Below are 11,462 nucleotides of genomic sequence, written 5' to 3' on the forward strand. Positions count from 1 at the left end.
CTCCCCTCTGCAGTGGATGTCACTTCTGTGGTACAGACTAGAAAGCAGAAGTTAGTTCACCCAAGTCCCTCGTCCAGCAAATGGTAGATCAGGAGTTCAACTTCTTATTTGCCTGGCCCCAAAGCCATACTCTCTCTACCCCGCCTCATGGTCTCTCCAATGCTACTGTGGTCCATCAACTCTGCCCTTCAACATCTCTCCAGCCCACTCCCTGCATCACTGCCCTTACTGAGGGGGCTGGTCTTCTGTCCACCTTCTAACACTGCACCCAAAGAGGTCCTGCTTGTTACATCAAGTCCTGATTAATACCTTTCCTGACCTCCCACAGCTTCCAAATGGAACCCAAGCTCCTTATCCTGGAGATGGGCCCTTCCTGCTCTGCCCCTGCCGATGTTTTCAGCCTCACTCCCTGTTGCTCCCGTCCCCACCAGTGCTCTGAGGTCCCTGTGGTTCCTTCAATGAGCCACACACCTCTGACCTCTAGCTCTGGACACTACTGTCCATCTCACTCGATGGCCTTCCCACCCACCCCTTCACCCTCTTCAGAAAGGTCTTTTCCGACTCCTCCTGTTCCTGATTCTTCCCCTCACCCCTGTGCCTCTGGCCCTCAAGCCTGAGTGAGGAACCCTGCTTCTGACCCTCACTGATGTCTGTCACAGTCCTGCTCATGCCACTGAGTAAACATAGATCCATCTGCCTTGGCATTTGGTGGTGAGCTCTTTGGGGAAGAAATCTTGCCTTGCTCATCCTGATATATCTAGTAATTAAACAATGCCTAGAATATAATAGACCCCCAGTAATTGAATCAATAAACTATGACCTAGGAGTGGAGGGAAATGTACTGAAGAAAGGCAGAGCCTCCAGAAGAATGATTCTCCAGGTGTGGCCCCTGGACCAGCAGCACCAGCATAACCTGGGAATTTAGGAGAAGTGCAAATTCTTGGGTCCCACCCCAGACCTTCTGAGTCAGGAATTCTGGGATGGGACTCAACAATTCACATTTTGGCAAGCCTCCCAGTCATCCTGATGCAAGCTAAAGCTTGAGAACCAATGCAAGCTAAAGCTTGAGATTCCTAGCTGTACTCTCTGTGAAAACAGTAGTAACTAACATTTTTACTATTTCAGGCACCACACTAATCATTACAGGCATTATCTATCTTATCTAGTTCTCACAGGAACTCCTAAGGCAGGTGATATTATTACTCTTCCCATTTCACAGATACAGAGACTGGGGCTTGAAGGTCTCACAGATGTCAGTGGAGGGCCTGGGTGGGGGCCCGAGCATACTGGCTCCAAGAAGTGGGCTTCCCTGAGGGGCAGGACCTTCAGTGGCTGCAGGGGCAACAGCACCTACCAGAGCTCCAGGCCTTAAGTAAGGAGGCCTGGGTGCCTATTCCAGCTCTGTTTCTGCATCACACATGAGGTTGGCAACCATTTTAGCCTCAGGTTTCAGTTACATCTGAAGAAAGTAGGAGACAAATTTTAGATTAACATGAGTGTAACCGCATGCTTGAAAGTTTCAAGAATTATGCATATATAAGATGTTATTTGTGTATCTCCTTCCCGCATGCTAACACACACCTTGAGAAAGGCACACAGGTAACCCCACTTTCCCCTGTTCCCCGTGAGCACTATCCACAGTCTTCTCACTCCCTCAAGTGGCCACACTGAGATTGCAGCTACTTAGGTCTAAAAAAAATAAGGAAAGGCTGCCCCCTGCTGTCCAAACTGATGAATGACCTCATTCAGCACTAAGCTCTTTTTACCCACTCACCCCCCAAAAAAGCTGTATATGACAATGTGACAGAATGGCAAAACTGGGGCAAATCCCATCAGAATTAAAAGAAACTGTGATACCAAGACAGAGTGGTATTATTCTCTGTAAGGTGGTCAGGATGAGGATCCCCAGCTAGATGGTCCTAAGGAAACTTACTGAGGGGGTCAATTATTGGTAAGCAAAGGGGTGAATAAGACAGGAAAATATACGGAAATAGATCAAACTAAGTCATTACAGTGATAAAAGTGTTTCTCGATGTGGAAAGGGAATAAAGACCAGGTCTTACTACAGTTCAACTGATAAAAGCAACCCAAGACCTTTTATTCAGGCTTATGATAGAGTGTGAGATCTGCCGCTATCCCTAAGTTAAGTAAACAGACTGTCTTCCCTTTCTCTCTTTTCCCTAAATTTTAAGAGCCACACTATTGCATCCAACTTGTGACACCACCAGGTAGCACTCTCGTGTTCTCTACCCTGACACCTGTTTCTTTACATGTCAGGGGACAAGCAGTGGGTCCAAACCTGGCACTGAAATAGAAATATCCAGGGTAATTTGAGGCTTGATTGTTTATTTAAGTACAAATTAGTAAAGCCAATCCCAGGATTTTTAATTAAAAAGTACCTGGGACTACTCAGAAATATGCATTTTTCACAAGCTTCCTCAGCAAATTCACAACCATAAAGCCATGGGCACTTGTTATTCTCAATTGTTTTGTTATTTCGAATAATGCAAATAGTTTACACAGATTTTTTAATTTGTATTCAATAATGTTTAAGGGTAAATTTCCATAGGTGGAATTTCTGGGTGAATAAATAGATGCATTTTTGTAATTTGTATAGATATCTTCAAATTGTCCCCCATAGGGTTGTGTCATTTTGAACTCCTATCCACAATCAATACAGTAGTCTCCACTTTATCCACGGAGGATACAGTCCAAGACCTCCAGTGGGTGCCTGAGACAGGCCATGGACAGTATCAAATCCTATGTACACCATGTTTTGTTCCTATACATATATACCTCCAATAAAGTTTAATTTATAAATTAGGCACAGTTAAGGTATTGACAATAATAACTAGTAATAAAATAAAACACTATTAAGAATATACTATAATAAAAGTTATATGAATGTTGTCTGTCTCTAAATATCTCATTGTACTGTAGTCACCTTTTCACTTAAAGGAAGCACTTCACAGCATGTCTTTGGATATCCAAATTGCTAACATCAGTACTCTTTTGCTTGGGGCCATTATTAAGTAAAAATAAGAGTTATTTGAACACAAGCACTGTGGTACCAAGACAGTCGGTCTGATAACGAAGATGGCTACTAAGTGACTAAGGGGCAGGGAGCATCAACAGCATGGAGACACTGGACAAAGGGATGATTCACATAAAGGGAAGGATGGAGCAAGACAGCATGAGATTTCATCATGTACTCAGAACAACATGTAATTTAAAATTTAGAAATTGTTTATTTCTGGAATTTTTCATTAATATTTTCAGACCTTGGTTGACCACAGGTAGCTGAAACCTTGGAAAGCAAAACCGAGGATAAGGAGGGAACTACTGTATGTCAAAGTGCATATTTCACCACACGGTGCCAATAGAATATTCTTCCATGATTCAAGTTTGTCAAATTGGTGAAAAGCGACATTTCAATGTAATTTTAGTTTGCATTTACCATTGCAAATGTTTTTCCCTATGGTTAAGCACCATTGGGATGCTATGACTGAGCCATCTGTTCTTTGCCCATTTTATAGGGCTACTGGATTATTTTCTTACTGATTTCTAGCAGTTCATCATATATTGGGGAGATTAGTCCTTCTGATGAGGACTAAAAATGTTTGTCCCCCATTGTCACTTATTTCTTGATTCTGTGTATATTTTTCCATGTAAGTTTGTCATCATTATGTAGTCAAGTTTGTCTTCCCCTTGCCCCCTCACCCCCAGATTTTTAGTCATAGTCAAAGGTGATAAAAGAAAGCTCCATTTAGTGAAATGAGATCTAGGCCACTCAACTGGAGGTTAATCAAGGTCATCTCATGCAGGAAATCTAAAATATCTACCCTTCAGGGAAGAGGGAGAAGACTGACTGATTATCTGGCCATGATTGTATGTGCCTGAGACTATTTCTCCAGTTCTTCACACCCACTTCCCCGACTCCCTTGACCTCCCTCTGACATCTGAGCTCCACAAACACAGGTGTGGTCTTCCCTCACCCACACCCATTCAGAAATGCACTGAGCTCACAGCTCTCACTTTGGCCACATCTAGGAAAGTCCAGCCTGGGCAGCTCATGGTCAGTTCTCCTCCAGACCACTCTAGAGGTTCGGAGTGGGGCCAAAGGGACAGAGTCTGGGTGGTAGGGCCTCATTCTCAAATGAAAGGTGTGGTCTCTGAGTGTCACAACCTCAGGGGCAGGCCCAGGGTAGAAAGGGGGTTCCACTTTCTGACAGGGTGGCTCCCCGCTATGACGACAGACTCTGCAAGAGGGGCGGATACCAGGTTAGGGAGAAAACCAGGCCCTGTGGTAGGCAGTCTCAAAAAGACACATGTCTCTGAGGAGCTAAGAATATCCTGAAGAAAGGGTATGGGGTGAGGAGGGAGACCCTTGGCCTGGTTTGAACCTTGCCACCTCACACCATGGGGCAGGGGATGATGCCACTGCCCCCAAACTCCAACACCCTCAAAGGACAGCTGCTCTGGTTGTTTCTTCCTGGCTCTGAGGGGCGGGCCCATGGGAGGGGCGTTTTTGTACAAAGCTGAAACATTGTGGGGACAGGGGGCCACGGTGATTTATCTCTATGGGAAACCTTTACAAAAACCTCTCAGCATGGCCCAACCCCATAGTCCCTCCACTTTTCTCTAGGGTCACAGGCCCAAGAGTGGCTTGGTTCAGAATGCCTCCTCCTCACTCCTGTCTACCTGTCCAGCCAAGGCCAAGGATAAGGACAGGCCTGGATCAGAACTGAAGCTTCCAGGCAGAGAGCCCAGATGTAAGAAGGACACCTCAGTGGGTTTATGGGGGAAGGACTCAGGGAGACTCCTTCATCCCAGGACAAGGTCAGTGGGAAGGTACATGGGAGGTGACCCAATCTATAAAGAAAGAAGATAGATATATCTTGGGTTCTGGGACCCTGCCCTCCTCTCCAGCCCACATACTTTGAGACATTTGAAAAAGGGGCATGGGGCCCTCTGGATGGATCTAGCCATGCTCCGTGACCTCAGAAGTCAAAGTTGAATATGTTCTTCTGTTCAGTATAAAGCAGGGATGGGGAGCAGTTAGTTCTCATTCCAGAGTCTTCCAGACACCAGCCAGGGCCCCTCTTCTCCATGCCTCAATTCTGTTTTCTTCCTTGCCCCATGTCACTGTGTGAACACCCAAGTTTTCTTTGGAGAAGGCACCAGGCTCACAGTTGTAGGTAAGATATGCTCTGGATCTTCCTGGGCCCTTGGTAGGGGATAGTGGGTCCAAAGTGTGCATTTTAGAGTGGTCCTATTCTGATGTGTTAACTATGATGTTACCTTCGGTCCAGGGACCAGGCTGATGGTCGTAGGTAAGGCTGGGTCTCCAGGGGGTTCTGGGGAGGGAGTACTAACCCAGACAACATGGGCAGGAAAAGATGACCTGGCTCCCAGGTCCTACATCTGTGAACGAGTTCAGAGGAGGGTCCCTGTACGAGCACATTCACTCAGCCACCTGAGGTCCCCTGTAATCTCAGAGCTGAGCCTGAGAGATGGTGCTGCCCCTCTGAGTAGTTACCTGGGAGAGGGAGCGGGGAGAAGGCCAGAGGGTCATAGTGATCTCTGACATTGGCCCATCTTCCCTCGCCAACAGAGGCTCATATTCCCTGCTCTGAATTTCATGGGAGATCTCACTCTGTCTCTTCCCCATGTCACTGGGTGGCTCTGGAAGGGTATGCAGGGTGTCTGAAGCAGGCTAGGGACTCTATAAGGGAATCCCAGCTGTGCTCAGCAGACAAGAGGGGTTTTGAAATGGATCCGGGAGGCTGTGTTCTGGAAACACCCTCTATTTTGGGGAAGGCAGCCGGCTCACTGTTGTAGGTAAGCAAGTCTAAGCGAGTTGGGGCTGACGGGCTGGGAGCCTATAAGAAGAGGCAAGGACCCAGATGGAGCCTGTCTTGTGAGCTTAGGTAAAAGCATGTTTTCATCAAAAAGATATGAAGTCTTGTCTTGATGCAGACAGGAGGGACCAGGCTCCATCTCCAGTAACCCAATGGACTGCCTGTGCCAAAGTCTGGGTTCCTCTCCCCAGGGGCAAGTAGTCTTAGCCAGGAAGGGCTCACCTTGTCCACCTCCTGAGTCCATGGAAGGTGCCCCGTCATGGCCAAGGTAGATGGAGAGTCCCTGGAGGTAGAGTTGCTGTAGTCCCGCTGTTTGTCTCTCACACAGAAGGGGATGGACGCAGGAGGGGGGATCTCACAGGGCTGAATGGGTCCTCTTACCACAGCATTTCTGGTGGCACAGTTGTCCCCCCTCCACCTCCCAGAGCTAAAATTCTGCTGAGAAAAGGGAAGGAGAGCTGGCAGGTGAACTTGAGGAGGAGGAATGTGAGGCCAGTTTTCTTACCAGGCTTTAGTGTTGCGTAAGTAACGAGAAGCTATTTTTCGGCAGTGGAACCAAGCTCTCTGTCTTGGGTAAGTAAAAGGCTTCCCTGGGGAGAGCGTGTTGTAAGGAGGGGGTTTCAGGAGGATGCCTTGGAGAGGACAGGGACTGAGAACACAGCAGGGAACAGGCTCCGAGAATGTGGGTGAGTGGACTAGAGTCCCGGGAGTTCTGGGTAGACTGAGCTTCTGGAAGGAAGGGCCCCACACCTGTGGTTCTGGGGTTTTTTACACTCCTGTGGTACTGTGAGCAACCAGCCACAGTATTTTGGAGATGGGACTCGACTCTCTGTCCTAGGTAAGGTACTGGCCCGAAGTGGTGGGGCCACTGTCCCTTAGACCTGACTTTGTCTCTGCTCCCAACCCTGGTGGAAGGGGACTGAGGGAACTCTTCTATCCTGGAGGGGAGTTTAAGTCTTCAGTGCATAATCTGCCTCCTTACCCTTCTCCTGGTTCATCCTCCTTCTTACATTGGTGGATATGCCCCACCGAAGCCTCTTGGTATTCCTCTCCCCATTCTATGCTTGCGTCTTCCTCCTAATAGACTCTCTTGGGTCCAGAGCCATGAATCCAGGCAAGGAAAAGTGGCTTCTGGCTCCCAGGGAGCTAAGACTAGCCCTCTGGCAGGAGACCTCTGGTAGGTTTTGCCACAGCTCTCTGCTGTTGTGTTCCTATAACTCGCCCCTCTACTTTGGGGTCGGCACCAGGCTCACCGTGACAGGTATGGAGTCCTGCTCCTGACTGGGGGGTGCTTGTGCTGGGCCATGATGATCAGTCGCTGGGAGGGGAGTGTGGAGTAAGGACAGGATCAGAGCTGCCCTCCTTTCTGGAACTCAGGGCCCTCTCCACCCTGCCCGAAACCTCCTCCTTGCTCCACTGTGTTTGTGCGCCATCTCAGCGGTGGGTTCCACGCTTAGTCTTCAGGTTCTGTGTTTGCTTTCTCCTCTTCCATTGTTCTCCAGACTCCTCTCATCTCTACTTTTTTATTACTATGTTGTTTTACTTTCCCTTTCTTTTCTGATCTTCTCCATTTTCCCACCCATTCTAACTTCAGCCCTGCACCGTTCACTCCGTCCCTGTCTTGACTTCTCCAAAGATCCCTGTGTGTCTTTCTGGGTGGTTTGAGGGCTCAGGAGGCAGTGAGGGACCAGATGGGTGAGGTTGGGATGGTTTGAGAAGTGATCCTGAGTCCCAAAGGCAGAAGTCCATGTCACAGCATTGTAAGAACTGCAGGGGAGTCTCTGGGGGAGATTGTGTTTGGTGGGGATTAGAGGAAGTATGTCAAAATTAACTATTACAATGGGAAGCTTATACCATCTTCCAACAGACCAGGTATAAAGAAGAGAAATAGGTAGGAGGACTCATTTTCTCAAACCTCCGGGTCTGTGCTGGGATTACAGGCTAAGGGACCTGTGCTTGGGAGGAAGCAGACAATCGGGAGAAGAGGGGCAAAGATGGATGGGTCTCGACTGGAGATACAGACAGGGCTGGAGGAAGGGGGCAGGTTGGTTGGCTGGATCAGGCTTTGTTCTACAGATGGGGGCACAATGTCAGGAAGTGCAATGGAATTGGGGTCGGCACCAGGCTCACCGTGGGATTCACAATGCCTGGGTTCAGGGGCAGGGAGCTCATGAAATTAGAAAGTGAGAGATATAAACAGAGTTAACAATGCCAGCCTCTTGGAGTCCTTCAACTGTATGGGGTTAAGTTATGTGAAAATCCTTTGTAAAGGACTCACTTCTAGGCACCATCCTTCTCGTTCCCATTGTTTATCATCACTGTGTCACGGTTTGCCCTTTTCCAAACCTGTGTCTCAACTTTCCCATCAGAAGCATGTCCCAAATTTGGATAAAGTAGAGATATCTGGATTTGCCACATTTCTACTCCAAAAACTGTATTTGTGGTCAAAACAGAACCAAATACAGGGAGCAGAAAAGTCTGACAAAAAGGAGGGTGCTTGAAAAATGGCTGTGTGTCTTCCATTCCTCTGTGTCTTCAGTTGGGAAAATGCCTTCAAACAATTCAAGAAATCCTTTCTCTCCCATCTGTCAGACTGTAAAAAGGCCCAGGGGTTTACAATATGGAGCCTCTGATGAAATGGCATTCAGACTTTGGGAGCTTTTTCCTACCCAGCAACCAAGGTCTCAGTGCTTTTAAGAATGCAAAGGTTGGCTGTGAAATAGGATTCCAACCCTGGCAGGGAGGCTTGCTGGGCACTGGCAGGAAGAAAGGGCTCAACCCGTGGGGAGTATCTCTCATGAGATGACAGGCATCCCAGGCAAGCTACCATGAACCCCGTGTGTCCCCGCTTGGGAGGAAATGTGGAACAGCTGAGAAGATAATAGCCAGGGGCACCTTGGAAAGTTACACAGTAAAAAATAAAGAAGAGAGAAAAAAATTTCAGTTGGGTATAGTATATAGAAAAAATATATAGTCAGATGCAATGGGTAAGGTGTCTCTTCTAGGTAAGAAAGACTAATTCTTGTATGTGCTATCATACAGACAAACATATACACCTTACAAAACAGGACAATGCTAATTAGAAAAAGTCAGTTTAGCTCCCAGGGTTATGTTGCTAGTGAGAATCTTCTGCCTTATCATCCAGGCCCATTCAACTCTGCTTATAACCACTTCTAAATCTCAAAGATTACATCGAGCACCAAAGAAGGCTTTGAACAAGGAAGAAAACATAAGACAGATATACTCGTCTGATAGATAATTGAGCAAGGCCTGAGTGTGAGACTTTGAAAAAAAAATCCAAGAAAATTGGGACAGAAGGGTGCACCCCCTTAGGGAGGTGGAAAAGATAGTCGCTCCATGGGATGACTAAGAAGGAGATGGGAAAGTCAAGGAAAAATGACAATAGAGAATGGGACCTATAAACAAACGGGATCTAATACATAATGTTGCTTTATGTTGACCCCCTTCCGCAGGCCCACGTAAAATACACACAGCCCCTACCAAACCTAGACAGCTCTCAGACCAGCCCTATTCCTAACCCCTCTCCCCTTCCAGATGACCTGAACAAGGTGAAACCTCCCACGGTCACTGTGTTTGAACCATCCGAAGCAGAGATCGCCCGGACACAGAAGGCCACGCTTGTGTGCCTGGCCACAGGCTTCTACCCCGACCACGTGGAGCTGAGCTGGTGGGTGAATGGGAAGGAGATCCAGAATGGGGTCAGCACAGACCCTCAGCCCTACAAGGAGCAGAGCAACCTCAGTGACTCCACCTACTGTCTGAGCAGCCGGCTGAGGGTCTCTGCCACCTTCTGGCACAATCCTCGCAACTACTTCCGCTGCCAAGTCCAGTTCTTTGGGCTAGAGGAAGAAGACAGGAAGAATTGGGAGGACACCCGCCCCCTACCCATCACCCAGAATGTCAGTGCTGAGGTCTGGGGCAGAGCAGGTGAGTGGAGCCTTGGAGGGTCAGGCAAGTAGTGAGTCAGACCAGAGAGAAAGGGGCATCCAGGTAGAAGGCCACAAAGACCAGGTTAGACTTTTTTTAAAAAAAAAGGAGTCGGGTGGGAAGATGAGAGCACACCATGAAGAAGAACAGGCACCTTGGGCTAGTTCCTCCTCAGATCCCCAGCCAGCACAGCCTTGTAGCTGGGCCCCTTACTACTTGCCTGGGTGGCTCAGCATCTGTGTGGTGTGTCCCCATTCCCTTCAGAGCTGCCACGTGTGTCTCATGAATTTCAAGGATGATGTGTCTATATTGGCACACAGGAAGGCAGTGCTAGACTCCTCTGGTCTGGGCCTGAAGTGTGCTGACAGTGTTTCATCTGCTCATCCACTTCCCTCCTTCTTCTTTCTTTCAGATTGTGGCTTCACCTCAGGTAAGTGACCCTCTGCTTCTTTCTCTCCTTCTCCCATGGTCTTTGGAACCAGAGGATGGAGAACCCATAGACCCTGGGGAGGGGCAGAGATATCTGCTTAAAAGTGCATACCTGCTCTCCTTTCCTACCAACAGTGTCCTACCATCAAGGGGTCCTGTCTGCCACCATCCTCTATGAGATCCTTCTGGGGAAGGCCACTGTGTATGCAGTGCTGGTCAGCACCTTGGTGCTGATGGCCATGGTAAGGAGGAGGGTAGGGTGGGCAGGCAGGTTGGAGGTGACACTCGAAACATAGCAACTCAGATCCAGGACCAGAGGTGGGAGGAGAGGAAGAGGGGTTTTACTCACATTTCTTAGAAGATGCCTTACTTAGTATACCTCCAGAACCACAGTGGAAGAGATGTGAGGGAAAGAGAAGCTGGGGTCACCTGAAACCTAGTTATGCGGATCCCTGTTCATCTAGTCAATGGGCCATCCTGCTTCCTATAAGTCCCCAACACTCCAGGTAACTCCAAAACCTTCTTCTCCTCTTCAGGTCAAGAGAAAGAATTCCTGACACAAGCTCAGAGGTGCAGCCAGGAACGTCCAGCCTGTTATCTCCCCAATATGGATTCCCCTTTTTCCATTCCTAGCCAGTGCTTCTGAAGAGCTGTCTCAATCTCTCAATTCATCCTGATATCCACCCGCTATATACTGCACAGCTGAACACTCATGACTAAAATCTCCCTAACCCCAGGGGACCCTGGTGTGCCTACATTGACTGAACCAATAAAAATGGCCTGTTCTGGCTTGATTCTGCCTTGAGTGTCTACATATCTCTTTTTTCCATCTCCAAACTCTCATGGACTCCAGTTAGGATAGAAACAAGAGGTAGTCAAGGAAAGTGCAGTCCCCTCAGGTACCCAGGGACCCAGCCTGTGACTGGCACTGCTCCTTCTGTGGGGAACTTAAGAAATGTGAAAGGTGGTGATGGGACATGAAGAGGCTTACTCCCAAACAGCCTAGAAAAATGGTGATGCTGACCATAGGAATCGTCTGTCCTACCTGGACAAAGGTGCTCTGTGTAAGAGCTGACCTACATAGGTGTGTCAACCCGCCAACTGGTTATGTCCCCCTGGCTAACAAAGCCTGGCTTATATATGGCATTCCTGTCCCTGTCAGCTGTCTCACTGAGCACATTTCTCCTCTCCATTCATCACCAACCAGGTTTCTCAGCTGGGAGA

General features: G+C 48.2%; 1 gene segment (V, D, J or C); it reads left to right on the top strand.

The window, feature by feature from the left end:
* LOC139016272 (T cell receptor beta constant 1-like) overlaps positions 1-11,038 on the top strand; it is a 36,944-nt gene extending 25,906 nt beyond the window's left edge. Inside the window, 6 exon segments of the C gene segment in view lie at positions 1,360-1,372; positions 6,653-6,699; positions 9,417-9,809; positions 10,222-10,239; positions 10,374-10,480; positions 10,775-11,038. Coding sequence covers positions 1,360-1,372; positions 6,653-6,699; positions 9,417-9,809; positions 10,222-10,239; positions 10,374-10,480; positions 10,775-10,795 — 599 coding nt within the window.
* Positions 11,039-11,462: the final 424 nt, after the last annotated feature.

This window comes from Myotis yumanensis, unplaced genomic scaffold (assembly GCF_028538775.1).
Source record: "Myotis yumanensis isolate MYYU_CA2020_CCGP unplaced genomic scaffold, mMyoYum1.0.hap1 SCAF_9, whole genome shotgun sequence".
NCBI lineage: Eukaryota > Metazoa > Chordata > Mammalia > Chiroptera > Vespertilionidae > Myotis > Myotis yumanensis.